This window comes from Poecile atricapillus, chromosome 2 (assembly GCF_030490865.1).
Source record: "Poecile atricapillus isolate bPoeAtr1 chromosome 2, bPoeAtr1.hap1, whole genome shotgun sequence".
Classification (NCBI taxonomy): domain Eukaryota; kingdom Metazoa; phylum Chordata; class Aves; order Passeriformes; family Paridae; genus Poecile; species Poecile atricapillus.
In genome coordinates this window covers 117,913,923-117,932,850 of record NC_081250.1, presented here as the reverse complement: position 1 = coordinate 117,932,850, position 18,928 = coordinate 117,913,923, and the positions used below count along the sequence as shown (strand labels likewise).

At 37.3% G+C, this 18,928-nt stretch overlaps 1 protein-coding gene across 1 annotated transcript in view; it reads right to left on the bottom strand.

Annotated features, from left to right (window-relative positions):
• NKAIN3 (sodium/potassium transporting ATPase interacting 3) overlaps positions 1–18,928 on the bottom strand; it is a 332,531-nt gene that overhangs the window by 69,815 nt on the left and 243,788 nt on the right. Inside the window, exon 4 of the mRNA XM_058833846.1 lies at positions 17,512–17,709. Within this exon, the coding sequence (XP_058689829.1) occupies positions 17,512–17,709 (198 nt within the window). The remainder of the gene's footprint in view (positions 1–17,511; positions 17,710–18,928) is intronic.

The following is an 18,928-nucleotide window of genomic DNA, read 5'->3' as shown; positions in this document are numbered from 1 at the left end:
TGAGCTAATTATGCTTCAGGCATTATCACACTAAGGAAAATTTTATGCAGAATGTCTCAAATTTGGTATATAATATAATTATATATAATTATATTTATATTAAATTATTTTATTTATATTAACTTATTAAATATAAATTATATTTATATAATTATATGAGAGTGGAAGACATTTTGTAAAGCTAGGCAGCCTTAATGACAATGATGACCAGGGATGTGCCTACAGTAGCCAGCAGTGCAGACCAACAGGCACAGAACTGTATAGTCCAACAGTTGGACCTGAAAATCTCATACCCTAGCTGCCCACATACCAGGTTCTTCTGGTTTGGTTTTCCTTTAACTTATAGACTGGCTCTGGTCTGATCCATCACACCTGTTTCAGGCTCTCATGCCTCATGTGTCCTTCAGGAGTTGCTCTTTTAGCTCAGATTCATGCAGAAGGAAACCAGATCATGTACATGGAGATGCCTCCCTGATGTGAACCCCAGCACAACAATCTGGCATGGTTGACAGGTGTCTTGTAAAAACCAGCTCTCATCAGAAATGAAACACAAACATAAATACATGGTATCAGTACTAAGGGTGTTATTGCAGGAACTATATCGAGGTTATACACCAAATGCTTTCCAGTTCCTGTGGCTCAGCATAAACCTGTGCTAATGATTTTTGCCTATGTCCACTCTTCAGAGTGATACGATTGATAAGCAGAAGAGAGAAATAGCAAAACAGGAGCATCAATGACTTAGCCCTCAGTTCAGAACAACTGACAAATGAAAAAAAAGGCTCCTTAAGTTGACAAGTAAGAGAAAAGTTGGAAGGGAGCAAATACCTTGCTCTAAAAAGAGAGTAATTTACAGTCTATTTGATGAATAAAGGTGAATCACAGTGACGTCAGTGAGGAAAGCCTTGAAATTACTCTCAGTTGAAAGACATTACTAATAAATTTGACTTGGGCATAGTCCATGTGATAATATCAGAAACAAAATGAAAGATCCATTTCAGGAACAGGGCAGCCTTGCAGACCATAAGGCTCACAAAGTTGCTAGCTGGCATTCTTAATGCCATTGTACCTACAAAAATCTAACCAATAAAGTCTAACTTGATTTTCTCTCTCTTTTTTTTTTTTTTTTTTTTTTTAATTTTGTTTATTTGTCTTCTTTCCCTTTCACTAGGATTATTGTTCAGTGTGAATTACTCATTTAAAAACTTCTAATCCACAGAGCTCAGCTGATGCTGCCTCAGGTCAAAATGCAAAGCAGCTCCTACCTTACATCCTCTCCAATAAATGCTGCATGTATTGGCTTTGAGAATTAGGTGGTCATAGCCTAGTTCTTCCCGAATTACATCCCAAAATACTGTCTGTGTGTAACTGTCCAGAGAATAGGCATATATGATGCAGAGCCATGCTGTTAGAAGTATTAAGTAGAAAGCAAAACATTAGGGTTTACTTTGAACTAACATGGTGCACATTATAAAATCTCCACATGCTGGAAGAAAGAGTAAATCCTCTGTGGTTTACTCATAAATATTTAAAGGATTATTCAGTCCATTGTGTAGTGAATAACCAAATGCATTCTGATGTAAACCAGCCCAGCTCCTGTGTTTATATTGTCTGTCTGATGGAACACAATTACAAAACACTTTTTTCGTTTTCAAATTTCTACTTGAGCTCCTTGAAGCACCTAGAATTTGAACTTGGCAATATAAGACTGCAAATGCCCAGGGACCTGGCATCATACAGATTAGAACTGCATGTATTCTTCAAGGACAAAACTCTATACTACATTGTTTATATTCACATAAATGTGTTCTGTAAGTGCAAATCAATATATTATAAATGTACATCCTATATTTTTGCTCCTGGTAGGGAATTCTATCACCAAGTAGAGAAAATCTACAAAAGCAACTTAACTCTACAGTTTCAATAAAGGAATACTGCATTTGCTTTTTATTACTCTGTGTTCAGAATGAATATGGCTCAGGTGTAGGCTTTGAGTTTCAATTTAGCATATTCATAACTGGGGCAATTGGCAAGGTCTGCTATTTCTGACAGATGTAAACAGTCAAGCTCAGCCCTAAATGTGTCTTGTCTTTTTGTATTTTTTTTCTGCTTGTTCCCCAGTATTCAGTTTATTTGCTGTTGAAAGTTCTCTTTTATCAGAAAATCATAAACTGAGCCAGGGACTGAAATGCTGATTTCAGCCACAAATTAGAAACTGAAAAATAAGAGATGAAAGCAGTGGGAAAGGGAGCCTGTACTGTGCAGATGTACTTTCATTTTCAAGTGCCTCTGTTTCTGCAAATGAAAGGCAATCTGACACAGACACAAAAAAAAAAAAAAAAGAAAAAAAAAGGAAAAAAAAGAAAAAAAAGAAAAAAAAGGTTAATTCACCATGGAAATGTGCAAAACTTTTCAAGGCATAGTCTTTGCATATGCTAAAGGCACAGATGATGTTCCATGTAAAGCATTACTTTTATCTTTATTGTTTTGAATATGTTGGATCATAAGAATGGACACACTCCAACCACCACTTCAAAGCTCTACAGATAATCCCACATCCCACTTGCTTTGTTTGCATATTTAATTTTGCTCAAATAAAAGGCAAATCAAAGCTTGTACTTTCTTCCCTGAAAAATTTCTGTACAACCTTCCTCAGAAGTCCAACTCATCTGAACCAGGGGAAGTTACAAAAATTCCAACTCATTTGAGGATATTTCTATTTATTGTGTCTCTTTCCCTTTTCTCAATAAAGTGCTTCCATTTCTCACCAGATGGAAGTCATCAGTCTCTAGAATACTCAAATATTCTTCCCCTGTAGATCAGGGGGCTCCTAATCTGTGGAGCAGGTGTTGGCGCTGAAGCAGGAGCAGCCAGAGGAATGCAGCTGTTTCTGATGCATGAGACAGTCATTGTCAATCAGTCTGCAATGCCAGTGTCAACAAAAGCAAGCTCAGGACATTTTTGCCTGTTCTGATCCCTGAGACTGAAAAATGGGGTTGAGAGCAGGCAGTCTGTCCCCAGGTTTTGTATCACCTGTCTGCAGGCTTTGTGGGACGATGCCTATGGGGACTTGCTCAAGGGAGGAAAGGAACAACTGCAATTGTAAAATTCCTTCATTCAATGAAAAAAAGGTTTTCAGATGACAGGAAGCAGAGAAGTCCAGTGTCTCTTCATCTGGCAGTTTTCTTCATGCTCTCCTTGAAGTCTTTGAATCTCTGTTCAGGCTCTAAAGGCAACTCCAAAAGGTAGAGCTCTACTGCTGAAAGTCTTTCAACCCCAAGAAAGAGGTTGAGAATATTAACATGAAAGCAAAAGTGCTGGTTTGGAAGGGACTAAAGATCAAGAACTTTCCAATGCCATTTCTGTTCAAAGTATTTCAAACAGCAAAATATATTCAAGTTAGGAGAGCTTTAAGTGAATAAAGCCTTTTCTGGATTACATTATTTCCTCATATGACTTGATATGCAGTTAAATATGTAATTAGAAATAAATATATCATTATGATATTTCTTTGGTCTTTCATGAAATCTGGCACCCTACATACTTATGCGTAGATTGACTCCTTCTTAACAGTGGGAATACTCTTTTCATTCACTCTATAAAACCCTACAAAGAATTGAGTATCTAGAAACACACTGTCTATTGCAACAAGTGCTGTAGGTTCAATAAAATTGCTAGGAAATATGTGAGAATCCTGGAAACTGCAAAGGCACACCATCTTCTCCTTATTTATCGTTTCCTACATAAATTCTTTATCAAGGAGCACCTAGGGATTTTTTTTTTCACTTGCATCAGCTTTACAACTCTATATTTCCATTTATTACATTGTAATTATTTCTGGTGAAAAAGGTGGTGTGTTTTAGTTGTGTTAGTTTACAATATTTTAATAAAAATGCATTACTCCCCTATGAAAAAGAAAAATCCCACATCAGGTATTTTCAAGCACCACTTCTAGGCTGAAACTAATACACCAAAGGAGAAAACACAAGTAACTATAAAATATTCTTAGCCTGGAGGTATGAGAATCTGCCAATTTCACATCATGAAGAAACAAGCACCTAAGAGATTACAACCTTATTTATCCTTTTTGCCTACAGACCTCCTATGGAGTCCCATACCCATTGTCTGTGGACAAAACCCACAAACCATTAAAGTAAGAGGAATTTCTGAAAGGCTTAAAACCAAAAGCAAACACCTGACTCTTCCAGGCACTCTAGTAAGAGAGTAAATTTGACATCCCCCCCATGTTTGACAAAGGAGCTGAAGAGTTTGTGTGAAATTATAGGCATGGTACCAGTACTGTGCTCTTGTGAAATTGAGTATGTTTCCTCAGGTACCATGGTTTAGCTGAGGAGTTAGGGCATGGGTTGGACTCGATGATTTTGAAGGTCTCTTCCAACCCAGTGATTCTATGATTCTGTAATTCCTGGTGGTGAAGTATGAATTCTCATTAATATGTGGCTGTATGTAATCTCACAACTGGCCAATGCAGCCCCTTTATACTGGACAATGAAAACCAGACAGGCAGTGTGGGAAACAGGGGAAGAGAAATCAGAAAAGACCAACACAGTCCCAAACCCTAAACATCTTTTGTGACTGCCTCAGGCACAAACACTATAGAAATGTCCCATTTGTGATGTTGAATCACAGAACACCCAAGCAAAGAAACTCCACAGCACTCTTGCTGCCATGGCAGGAGGGAATAAAATGGGCCAAGGCACAATCCCAGCCACCCCAGGGTAAGTGGTGTGTCTGCCATGGCTCAAACAGAAGCATCTACATTTTCCTTGTCTCTCTCCCAGCACAGCCAAACAGGGTGGGCTCATGTGCCCAGGCTGCTGGGCATAATCCCTGACCTGTGCCGTGTCCACAATTGGTGGCCAACATGGCCTTTTCAGATTCCAGTAAAGCTTCTGAAATTGTCTGTCCCAGTATCCTTCTGGACAAAATGTCCAGCACACAGCTGGATTCCATGGCCCTATGAAAAGCACGACAGAAATATGCACACATTATGGGGAAAACAGAGGATGATCCTGAAACTCATTTTCTGTCCCTGTTGGGTTCATTGGTCCAGACAGGGCTTCTGACATTCTGCAAAGCACACCAAAAGTGTTGAAAGCATGAGGACATCCTGCTAATAAGTATGACCAACACAGAAAGCTGGAAGGGAATGGCAAACTGTTCTTTTTAGGACTTTCATCATCCATTTTAGCTGCCAGTGGAAAGATGTGCAGATTACAAATATTCTGCAGTCTTTTGTGCTTTTTTCCTTAGTGTCTAATGACTTCAAACATATTGTAATTAGATAAGATTGCTAGGGAGAGTTATAGTATTACTATTATTAATTATATATCATATGATAATATTAATATAATTAAGCATTGTACCATATCAATATAATTTTATATTAATATTCTAGCTTGCATTAGAAAAACTTCCATGATTAAAAAAAGCAGACAAGCTCTCTGGTACAACCAGCCCTGATTAAAGTACCATCTTTACATCATTATGTAGGATTTGCAAAAGAAAATAAAAAAGCTAAGGCAAAAAAAGTATCTTATAATAGGAATATTTCTCAAGATAATCATTAATTTTTAAAATTATATCTATTAAGCTTTCTGCTTGGAAGGACCTGTCCCAGATTGTCTATTGATAAATTGTACCACTTGTTAAAACTTGGTAGCATGAGGCTGATCCAGTCCACATTACCAGTGAAAAACAAGACGGCGCAGATAATAAGACTCTGATTTTTGAAGACTGAAGTGTGTGTAAATGAGGCTGCAGTTTAAGCCTGCAAATGAGCATGCTCTAAAAATAACAAATGGAGCACAGAAAATTTTCATTTATTTTATAGTTCGGTTTTGGTCAAGAATCACGTTGATGGTTCATTTTCTGCTAACATGGGCAGTAAACTCACTGCCTTCCACAATAAAGGGGAAGCTTCAAATGTGTGCTGAACTTGTCAGGTGCCCCTGACCATGGGGGAAAGTGGGAACTAGGTGCCCTTAAAAGTCCTTTCCATCCCAAACCATTCTATGACTCTATGAACCTAAGAACCAATGACCCTGTGTAGGGACCATAGCAGTCCCAGATGCTATTCTGCATTTTGGGTGGGAAAGTGAATTTTGAAGGATGTTTATTGGAGAAGCTGCATTAAATCACCTTAGAAAACTTGTGTGCTTTCTTTTTCTTCAGAAGTAATCCTATTCTCAATTTGAAAGTCAAAGGAATAACAATAAAGTAAGTTAGGTGGTCTGGGGTAGCTGATATTGTTAATTAGGCCTAAGACCCTTTTCAGGCAAAACATGATGAGCACATGCAAAAGAAGAGAGAAATCACCAGCAGAGCCAAAAAAAAATATGCACCTATGCCTTCTAGCATGGCCTCTTATGTGTGAGATCAGTAGTGGGAAATCCCAGCATGGCATGGATTTCTGTAACTCACTCCCGCTCTTGGTCATTTGTACCCATAACAAAACATGCAGAAAGTTGATTTCAGCTGCCGAAAGCAATGACAGAGTCATGGCAAGGAAGGAAAATATGCCTCTCTTCATAGCTAAACTGGATCTCATTGTACAAACAAAAGAGAAAATAAGAAAATAAAGCAGAGAAGTAAAGGAAGTGCAAATCTTGCAGTCCAGTTGTGTTCAGCTCCTCTGTGGGCTGGTTTGGGGAGAGCATCTTTATATGAGGTTACAGGTAGAATCATGGTCCCAGGAAGAGGAAAGGGAGAAGTTATAATGAAACACTTGGGTCTTTCCAGTTCACTCCTGCTTGCTCAGGTACAAACTCAGCATCCAGGGAGGGGAACTTTGCAATCCCTGGCCATTAGTGATAGGAGAGACCAAGAAGACGAATTTGTAACGAAAACCTTGAAGCAATGACAAAGATATTTCAAACACTCACAGGACTTCAGTCCTGAAAACTTTTTCTGGGAATCAGCATATTAGTTGAATAAGCACTTAAGTTGTCTGGTAAAATTGACCAGGATGTAACTTTAGTTTTCTACATTGATCTTTATATTTTAATTTACTATTAAACTGTAATATTTTTATATTATGGATGTAGGAGTGTGAAGATATCAGGTACATTATAAGTTACGTAACAAGATAAAAATAAATTAAATAAATCATAAGTAAAAATGGAAACAATCATGTTCTTTTAAGAGGCTGCTTAATTATCTATAATTTTTTACTGTCATTCACAATGATTATCAATTAATCTACACAGCATTAATTTACATAGGAGGTAATGGAAAGTTAAGCTCGAAAGTTTCACATCACTAGGAATGATTTCTTGAAAAAATCTTTACTTTTAGCATAGATTCAGCCAGATCCAGCAGATGTCTTTTGCCACACCTGATTTATTCAATCATCATTTTCAGACTTACATCAGCATTATGGAACAACACCATTATTCATCATTCTTCTCCTTCCCTGGGGACAATTGTTTCAACTTAAGCCTTGTACATGGGTGAAAAGAAATGAAATTTGCTTCTCAGGCTTCTACTTTAAGATGATTTTGTCCTTTTGGAACTGACACCACATAAAAATCTATGAACTGAATTTACATTAATTTACATCAAGCTCCCTTTCAAGACCACTAAAACTCTTACCTATTTAGATCATAATCAAAACACAGCAAAGAAATGCCTCTAGCATCCATGTCACTCAGTGTCTACCTACTCTGAACATTCAGAGAACATAAAAAATCCTTATTGTTAGTTATTCCTGGACATACTCTCACACAACCTGTCCCTCTCATCTGTTTGTGGCTTTTCTTTTGATGACAAAACTCAGTTTTTTTTCTAAAAAAGTGTATTAAAAGTGTCTAACTTTGGCAAGTTAGACAACCACTGAAAAATTCAAACTTAAAAATAGGCAAATTCACTAGGTAATTCTATGTAACCTACTACTGTGATATTGTAAAGCATCACTTCTTAGGCTTTTATCAACATACATCTTGACTGCACTCATGTACAAGCTTTTTATTAGTCTCTCTTGGCATATTGCAGTGTCACCCAAGCTCTGCTCCCTGGTACCTTGTCCTCTGGGCTATATTCCCTCCCTGCTTTCCTTCCTCCCCCAGGGAGGAGGACACAGCTAGTCTGTCAATGGATTTGTGGCAGCCATAGCCTTTGGCAGGCTCAGAAGGAGCAGCAGAACAACGCTGGCATCGCTGCTGCAGCTCAGTGCCTTTCCCTACACAATGTGTCCCAGGATTTTACATGAAATGGGCTCTTTCCATGCCCAGCACCTTCCATGGGAGAGCTGAGAGGAGATAAGAGAGGATTTACAGAAAGGGATGAAACAGCCCCTTGGCAAGTCCACCATGCCCTGTAGTCAAATGTGACACCAACATGGGTGTAACATGGGAAAGCACAGCCTGACCTGGAGCTCACACTGCTGGTGGGATTCCCTGCTCTGCTCTGCTTTGAAGAATATAAAGGAAAATATAAATATAAATATAAATAATATAAATATAAAGGAAACAGTTACATTTTTAACAGTTTCCATAATACTAGATAGCAATCAAAGAATGGTCACAAGATGAACAGATTTATTACAGAATTTGGGCAAGATAGCAACAAAAGCTATGAAGGCAACATTTGCAGAACACAGTTCTTTTAAAACTCTCAACCTTCCTGAATCAAAATCTATTTTCCTAGAAAACCTTGTCTGTCTTTCTGTGAGTAGCTCTGTGAGCAAGTAGTTCTATGAGCACTTATGCACCCTGACTTCCTTCCTCAGTGAAAATCAAATAATTTCCTCAAATCTTGAGGAGTATGGGTTGTTTCACTGCTTCTTTAGTCAAATCCTCCCACTGGTGTCTCTTATTTCCCTAGGAAAAAACAGAGAGCATTGCAAATCACTGGGGACTGCATTTGAGAGAAAAGAAATCTTTCTGCAGTCTGGTCACATTCAGGCAACAAATTTTAATGGAAGAGCTGGGCTGTGGATTTAGAACATGATTAAAAGAAAAATGTCCTGTCAGTGGAAGCTCACACAGAGATGAGTTTTAGTCAGTGGATATTTTTACCCCATGTAAGAAGGATTGGGCACATGGTATCAACTACAATATGCAGAAAGAATCAAGCTGCTGAGCAGGAGTGAGCACACATTTATTGCTGTTAGGCTCAATGAGACTGCAGTGGGAGGCTCACCTCTGTTTTGCCTGTGTCTTTCACACTACATGTGCAGGTTAAGGAATCAGTAAAATAGTAAAATAGCTTTTCTAAAAATTATATCTGCAAGTAAAGATCAATTAAAGAACTGTGTTGTTTGGAAATAAAAAAAAAGAAACAAAAAAAACCCAGCAAAGTCAAGCCTATCCAGAGCTGTCAATCACCATGTGAACTTTTAGCCTAGAGAAGGAGTTAATTTCCTTGGTTGGTTTATCAGCTTCACAGCTGGAGCAAACCTGATGCAGCAGAGCTCTTTGCACTGAATTGCAGCTTGGCAGAAAGGTACAAATTTTATTCCACCTTCCAAGTAAACTATCATGCACTGATTCCCACAGGCTGCTGAAAGCTTGTGGGGTACTGGGAGGCATGAAGACAAATATCTTGGAAACAATGTGCTCTGGCTTTCTGAATCTCTAGGATCTTTAGTGTCCCAGTAGCTCATCAAAGAGTTAATGGCTTCCAATAATATAGTCAAGGAAATATCCCCAACATTCAATGCAAATATTGCTTTTACTTTTCTTAATGAAAACTGTTTGATTTCTGTGTTCTCTAAAAAAATGCTTAGATTGACAATCTCTGTTACACTTCTCACTTTATCCTCTTAAAATTTCCAAATTCCTAGTGCAACATTTATCATTCTGTTTTTCCAAATCTCCCATTTACTTTCAGTTCTTCGGCATAATTTGCACTGAAATATTAATGATCTCCATAAAAATTAAAATAAACAATCAAGTTTTATTTTTAATATAAACACTTTTGTGTAAATAAAAGTACTTCAGAATTCCTGCACAGAATTTTACAACATTTTTAGCAATACAAAAAATTGTCACAGTAATTTTCATATAAAATGACAAAAAACTCTATATTAAGTACTAGAAAATATGTAGAGCAATTAAGTTTTCATGTAGATTAACTGTCAGGGTGAGGGCACTACTATATTGCTAATGCTTGAACTGTTGTCTGCTGTGCCCTCAATCTCAGCCAGCTCTGGTGCAGAAGTTGACCAAGTCTTTTTCACAAATCCTTATCATAACAGTTAATGAATGAGAATGCAAATAGCTGTAAGATCAGTGTTTTCAGCTCCTTTTAAATGAGCTGCTTGAAAAATGTCCTGGATGTCCCTAGATTGACAACTGAGATGAAAAAACCACAGATTTATCTTGATTCTGTCTCATGTAGTAGCTTTATTGACCCAGACTGGTAATTAGACAAATATACTTGTGTGTTTTACTATCTACACACTACCATGAATAATGATATCTAACTAAATTCAGCAAGAAAGGACAAGGTCAATTCTAGAAAGTTAGTGTAGATCTCATTATTTTTCTTTCTCTTGGTTTTTCTCTTTTTAACACTGAAGGCCTTTCAATGGCAAAGGTGAAGCGGGCTATATGCTTCCCTGAACCACTACTACAAGCAGAGCAGGAATTGCACAAGGCATAGATTATGATACAAACACAACAAAACAACTACAACAAAGCATTGGAAGTAAAGTGAAATTTGCACAAGCCTCTGTAGCCTCTTTGCAGTCTGTTTCCGAGATTGACAACTCCTCTGTAATATTGCTCAGGCTGACAGAATTTGTTCTGATTTTCAGTAATCTGGTGATCTCACTAAACTTACTAATAGCTCACCTTAACTGTCTATTCACATGGGCAAGAGACAAGTGTTCCTGGCTATTTTTGGGTTTTTTGTTTTTGTGGTGATGATGGTGATTATGATGATGGCTGTGATGAAGAACAGGCATATCTTTCATACTCTTTTTTGAAGAAATGCTGAAGTTCAGCTCTGCAGACAATGAAAAAAGTTAATTTTCCACACCACTTGTGTGATTGTTTATTATGAAAAAGAATACAAACAGTTTTCTAAACGAAAAGTGTAGAAAGGGTGCAAACTAAAATTAAAGACAATATGGAACACCTTCAGGACAACTGTATTTTACTCATATGCCATTCCTGTAGCCCTTAACTCTAAATTACCTCATGCTTTTTTATCACATGTGGATGTTGACTGGCTTTTTTAATCAATGACATGTCACTCAAGGAAATGGAATCAGAGCAAGGAACCTGCCTGAGCACTGGTGTCAGCCCCTACAGGGATTTTCTTTGGAGAACAACACACATGATGTGCTTTCTTGCATTCTTTTCTGTCCAATTATAAAAATAGCAGGGCCATAACTAATGGGAAAAAAGGGGCTGCTGCAGTGTCCCAGAGGAGCCACATTATATATTGATATCATGAGACCTTTGGTTACATTTAAATGAATATGAACCAAACTGCAGCTCTGGCTGTCTGAAGGCAGGGGCAAAAGCTGCTTTGCCACCTCTCTTGGAGCAATTACTAGAGCTTTCCCAATGGCATAGAGAAGGAAACCTAAACATCAGGGATAGAGGAAGAGGCATCCAAAACAACCCAAAAAACATTCAGATTTATGGGTCAGTAGTAAAAGCTTGGTCAGTGACCTGAAATACATGAAGCCACTCCAACACTGCCCACGATCTTAGTCTCTCTATAGCTCAGTAGTCACAATGCTTCCCTAGATTAATTATTTACACAAGACTCATAACTTCCATTTTACAGACTGTTGTGCTAAATATCTTTTTAAATTAAATTCTATTTTTCTCTGATAAAAAAAAAAAACAAACAACACTTAAGTCTACCAAATGTCATAATTAATTCTTACATCAAATAATCAACATTTGGCAGATTCTTTGAAGACAGCAGGGCAGAAATAATTCACAAAGCAAGACAATTGCATGGAGTCAGTAAGAGGCACTGATTGGTGACAGATATTCAGAAATTAAATCAGATCTTTACTTATCATTTCCCCATGGATGTGATGCTTGTGTGTATTGGAGAGAACAGAGATTGAGAACATCAGAGAACTGTGAGGAAAAAGAATGAGGAATAGAGTCCTCATAAACAAGAGAATACAATGATCTTTATGAAACAGATTATATTAGTAGTAGTAGTAGTAGTAGTAGTATCATCATCATTATTATCATTGTTATTAATAATAATAATAATAATAAACTCAAAATATTTTAAATCATCAAAATATTTTAAATCATCATATCTGGTTAATTAAAGCAAGATAACCCTACAAATGTATGGATGACAAGAATATTAACAAGTAGATTTTCAAAAGTTTAGCATCAATTTATATCAATAATTATGAATCTTCTGGGCAGCTAGGAACCATTTTTATAGAACATTAAGTAAGAGCTTGGGCAGTACTGAGCAAAGTACTGCCAGCAGATGAAGGGAGGTGATCCTGGCCCTCTGCTCAGCCCTGCTGTGGCCTCACCTGCAGCGCTGGGTCTGGGTCCTGAACGGAGGGGGTCATGAGGATGGAGCCAGGCTCTTCCCAGTGGTGCCCAGTGCCAGGACCAGGGGCAATGGGTACAAACTGGAACACAGAAGGTTCCCTCTGAACAGCAAATGCTTTTCCAGTGTGAGGGTTATCAAACCAAGGCACAGGTTGCTTAGGGAGATTTGGAGTCTCTCTCCTTGGAGATATTCAAAAGCTGTTTGGACACAGTCCTGGGAAGGCTGCTCTAGGTGGACCCAGATAAGTGTGAGGGGGTTTGGATCAGATGGCCTCCAGAGGTCTCTTCCCATCTCAACCCTTCTGTGATTTTGTGGTACAGGGGTTGCAATTTTTCTACTAGTAGTAGATATGTTCCTGAGAGTTCAGACACTGTTAGAAGCTGCTTTAGAAGTCTGTTGCCTCTTAGGGAAAGCATGCAACACTTATAAATTTATGAGCTGAAAGAAGCACCAGGAAGGCATCTTTTTGGGATGCACACTTTAGCAGATACTGACTCTGCTCACAGTGACCACAGTATCCAATTCCCAATTCAGCTACCAGGAGTGCTTTTTTTATACTTCTGAGAATACAACTTCATTATATTTTGTAGAAAGTAATGTATTTTTCTATTTTAACATATGTTTTATGCTTGGCAGTGTATGTGATAAGCTATTCCCCACTGATAACTTTACCTTAGGCAGATATGCTCACTGCTTTTAACTTCACTATGAAAAAATTTCAATACTGTAATCTCCCTATATTTCATCTTTGTCTGAATTTATACATGACTCTGCAAGGGAGGGCTTCGGGGTTTTTTTGTGGCTGTTTCTCATCTGTAGGTCCAGCAGGCAGCCTGAGGGTTACAATAATTGACACTTATTAGAGGCAACAGATGGACCTCCACAAAGTAAACCAGAAGCTTCCTTCAAAATATCCTGAATTTTCATCAACATGACAAAGAGCTTCCATATTTTGCATGTTTTTAGGCTTAGGACTTACATTTTCTTTGCTTCCCCCCTTCTTTCAGTGGTCTAGATTTTAGGTTATCCTTCTATACTATGATGATGGGAGGAAAGGTAACTTCACCTTGTGCAACACAGCATTAGAAGAAAGTAACAACTCCTGGCCCTGAAGCATTTAGTTGTGTCAGCCCATTGCTCTGACAGAATTTATTAATTTTGCTTTTTCAGCAGTGATGAAGTTGTGTGGCTGCTAATTCCAGAGTTAGCACAGTGAACCCTGGCTTGGGGCTTTGTGCTGCAACTTGTTAATGTCATATTAGGCTCTGGGTCTAATACAAATCTCTCTGCAATAACTTGGAGAACTTTTTAATGTTCAGGCTATTGATGCCAGTGCGTGCCTGGCTTTTAATACTCTCAGTGTGCATTATCTGTTTTCAAATAACAACAAAAATTGTATGAAGTGCCTTTCTCAAAGATGCTGTCACCATTTTGACTGTATTATTTATTTGTTCTCTGAAAACTGAGGTTTCTGTAATGGTGATCTGCCTTGCATTGTAAAGGTGTTGTGCAGAAGAACTTATTCATCAAAATAATATTATTATAATTATAATAAGATTTATTAATTATTATAATTAATTATAATCATTAGAATTATTTTATATATTATTATAATTATATTTTTATTATAATAATAATTATAATATAATAATATTGTTATATGATATATGATATGGTATCATATCATATCATATCATATCATATTATAATATGCCCTAAACCAGGACAGCCCTAAATCAAATAAATACAGATTTTAAATAGAAAATTTAACTCTAGTTACTCCTTACTATGAATTGCATCCTCTTGTCTCATACTTCTCTTGATTCTCCCCCAATTTAAATAAATGTTTAACGTCTTCAACTACCAATCACTTAAACAGGCACCCAGAAGAAGGATGAGATACAAAGTTACTATTTCACCAATAAAAATATTTTTTTAGAAACAACTATAAAGCAGATATAAAAATAGCTTTGCTGCATTAAAATTAAATAAATGACTGTCAAGCCTATTTCCTGCAGCAGAGTTTGATTTATTCACAGCATTCTGTGCATATAAAAATCTTTATATCAGTTAAAAAAAATAAAAACATAGTCACCTTTCAAAAATGCTGCTAGTGAGTTATATATCTCGACAGGTATCCAAGACTTATCCCCAAAGGTGTTTCTTCTTTCAGAGGTTCTAATTCCCTACCAAATGGAAGTGTTTGCATTCCCAGTAATTTAGACAAAGTAGCATGATAAAATGATTTGTAATGCCAATAAAGTTTTTTGTTACACTGTAAAATGGTTTGTTACACTACTATTGCTACATAAAAATGTTATGAAAATTAAGTAGGTTGTAAGGCCCAAAAAGGAATAGTCTGCTTTTGGGACTAACTACCAGGAAAAGGTAAGAAGAATGATCTTATGATCTACAGTTCCCCAGTCCTTTGAAAAGACAATCTAAATGACCTTTCAACTAATTGAAATTGGTACCCCAATTAGGAAAGCTGTTATACATCCGAAATGGATGGGAACTTCCTCAAGTCAGTAGTATTCAGAAAATGGAAGAAAACTACAAATTATTTGATAATCCAGGTGGTGACTTCTGTCATGTGTGACAGTACCTGAAACAAGCTTAAATTACAAATCAGAATGGAAACTGAAGTACAGATTCATGGTATGTTAATCATAACATGTCACAGATGGCATAGCAAGATAGTAAACGTGGAGGAAAGCCTTACTTTCTGTACAGTCTTTTAATTTTAGCATTGTTTATATCAATCAAAGCAGTGTCTGAAACTGACAACTATTTAATTCACAGTCATGCCTTATAAGTTCCTGGCACATTTTTAATTTTCAATTTAATTAAAATTTTGAATTCTTATTTAATCCAACATGGCAATCAATCACTTATTCAGAGGGGGGAATCCAGCTACATCTTGTGATTTATAATTACTACAGAATTTCTATATTTTTTCATTTTCATATTTTTTAGTTTGTGTATATTAATTGTGTTTATTCTAATATTCTAATATTTGTGTTCCTGTCATTTGACAGAACTCTACTGCACTGATAAGTGCAGACGAAAACACCTCCTGTGATCAACAACCAGCTGTATTTCCATTGAATTTTTGTTGATAATCACAAAAAATACTAGAAGAAATTTTAACATATCCTTTTTTTTTTCGTATGGAAGTGAGGAAGAGTTTGAAATATTTATGGTTTTCTCCTTTTAAACTACCCAGACTTTACTGTCCTTTGTAAAGGCTCACTGATGAAGAGCGAATGACACTGCATTGAGAAGGAAATCAACTGCAAATGAACTCAAGGGAGAAGCAAACTTCTTTCAGTATCAGGTACCCACAAATACAAGGAAGGTGCATGCAGTTAAAACTGAGCATGCAGAATTGTTTTGGAAGGCCCATTTTCACAGTAATATTATAATTTTTATTGGCAGACACAGGTCTGGGCCGCAAGAGAAGTAATTTTTGTCTTCACTGGAAAAGATCCTGACTCAAAGTCTTTGCTGCCTGACTGAAGGATGGTCAGAAGGCTTGTGTAGGGCTTGTGATGTCCCTCATGCCTGAGAAGCTGACCAGGATAAAATACCTATCTTGTGTTGATGCAGGTGACATCACTGGTGTGCAAACCAAGTGCACTAATTCTAACCTGGATCATCAAATGGAAGTTCATTAATCACAGATGTACAAGTTTATCCAAGGTTAACTAAAAGTAGTAGAAAGGAAAAAGCACTTGGCATCTTACAAAAGGAATTTAGTACTGGAGAGGAATTATCTTGAACTTTCAGACAGCTGGACAGAATGACAGATGTATATAGGTATATATATTTATATATATCTATATATATATTTATATATAATATACTGTTTTGTTTTCTTTTGCAAGAGAAATGTCCTTAAGATGAAAAAAAGTAAAAATTTAAATATAGAAATAACATTAAGGAGTGAGATTTATTTCACAGACACCATTTATTCTGCAAGTGGTAGTATAAACCAGATTGTTAGTAAAACAGCTTGAAATACTGAACAGACCAGAAATATGCATCCCTTCTGGCTGCTCAGACCAGGTAGCTCACTTGACTAGTAGGTGTGGACTGCAGACTGCACCTCTTCTCCCTGGTGGCCATGGTTAGGACCATGAGCCATGAGCATTTATGTTCTCATAATGGGTCTGGACATTTGGGGTGATCAATCCTATGTGCGACCACTTAGGGTCAGCCAGTTGCAATGCACTACACACAGCTACAAAGAGAAAGAGCTACAACTTCTCACTCAGCCCATGCCAAACAATCTGTTAATCACAAGCAGAAACAGGCAAGAGATTGAGGAAAAACTGTGGCCAAGACTGGGCCGTTGCTCCCAAAGCAGCTCACTGAGTCCCAGCACTTCCCTGCACTAAAAGCTTTTGTAACAACTTCTTGTAATTGCACTTTTTGACTGGTGTTAAAATAAATGTGGACAATGGAGGTAGAGTGTTCTGATAATGCAGAGTTCAAGGACAGAAAAAAATAACGTGGTTAAATATGAACACATGCTTTAATTCCTAATATTTTTCTGACCTTTTTCAAGGATTAATCTTTAGCTGAGTCTGGGAAGAAACTTAGCAACGTATCAAGTAAAATACATTTACAATCAGGGCTGAATAAATGGCATCATTGATTGTGAACTTCAGAAAGGTTTAAGTAAATTAATTTTGGACAAGTCTGCTTTGCTCTACATCTCAATGAATGAGAGCCAAGGACTCAAGTTAATTTCCATCTATCCTAGCTATGGTCAGAATGTGCACTGTGCCTGTACGGAGCTTTAAGAGATATAAGGAAACAAAAGAACAGTGCACATTTTAATAACATGGAGATAATTCTCTAATTCAAAACACAATTAAAAATCTCTGCAGCTATCCATCAGCCACTGCACCCCCTTTCCAGGACATTCAACAGCAGCAGGTTGTGTGTGAAAGAACTGATGGGATCCCAGTACGAGAAGAAACGTGAACTTACTGAGAGGAGTATTTGGATAGCGCTGTGAATGACCTCTAGGTACTGGAAATCAATGATGCAGCCTGTCACCGAGACGTAGGAGTAATCCTCTAGGATGCCAGGGGAAGAAGGACGCACCACCCTTCGTATGCAGCCGGGCCCGTGTTCCCGCCACCAGGAGCGGTGCATTGAGATGTTAAAGGTCATGAGATCCGTTTCCTAGGACAGGGAGGGAGAAAGTGTGAACACATTTGGCTTTCTGTTTTTAAGGTAAAGAAAGGGGAAATACAAGATCTTTTCTGTTATAAGGGCAATGAGATAATTATCCTTAATCCTCACCCCAGAAATCCTAGCATGAAAGCAGAATGTTAAAGTGGAGAGAGGAAACTGCAAACATTCATTGATTATTTTGTAATTGTACACAGGAACTTCTTCCTGACATAAGAACCATCATACCTGGTACTGTACAAAACACATGTTGCCTTGGGCTTACAGCCTGAAAAACAATTTTGATGTTACTTGATTAGAGTGTCACTTAAGAACTCTTTTTTTTTTTTTTTTTAACAGACAACAGAGCCAGTTTTATCCCATGGTTCTGGAGAACAACCTAACTCAAATTTAAATAATATTTTATTATTTCCACCATCAGATTCAAATGAGATGTCTCCAGCCAAGCACCCTGCTCTCTTTTGTTCTCTCTCCCCCTCATCCAGATTACAAACTTCTCAGTTTTGTGAAGGAACCTACATTTGTGAACTGATCTGGGTTTGAAACAAAAGCAGCAGCAAGTTCTCTTCGCTCAAATCATCTTCCTGACCAGATATTAAACCTACCCAGATGAGTACTACTGGTTGCACCCTAACCCACACAGGATGTAATGTCTGTGCATTTTAGTAAACATCATACCACTTCCACTTGGACCGGTGAAAGTGGCAAACCTACTAATGTACTAAAGATTTTCTAAGACCTTACCTTAAGTACAAGACCTTGCTTATTAAGTACAAACAGGAAAATTCATTTGAATTAACAAAAGATTTGGGTCTTTAGGTCATGCATAAGTAAAATACACTGAAGTTGAATGAAGGCCATTTAAATGAAAAAATACCACAGCCCTCCTCACCGGAGATTAATGAGAGTTGAGTTATATTGATATTTTAAATAATTAATTCAGATTTATGTTTCCATGTTTCCCATTCTGAATTCCAAGTCAAAAAATGTCTGCAAAATTGTAGCCACATGCCCACAAAATACCCCTGGCTTCCAAAAACGACAGCTTGTGGGCACTGCCATGACATTAATTTGCCCTTTGCATCCCACAAATATGTCTTGTCTGTGGCCATTTACTTCCACCTTGACCAAAGCGAAATTTGGTCCAGATTCCAGTTGCAGAAGTAGTTAATTTGTTATTTTCCTTTGTTAATTGCCTTTTTTTCTGGTC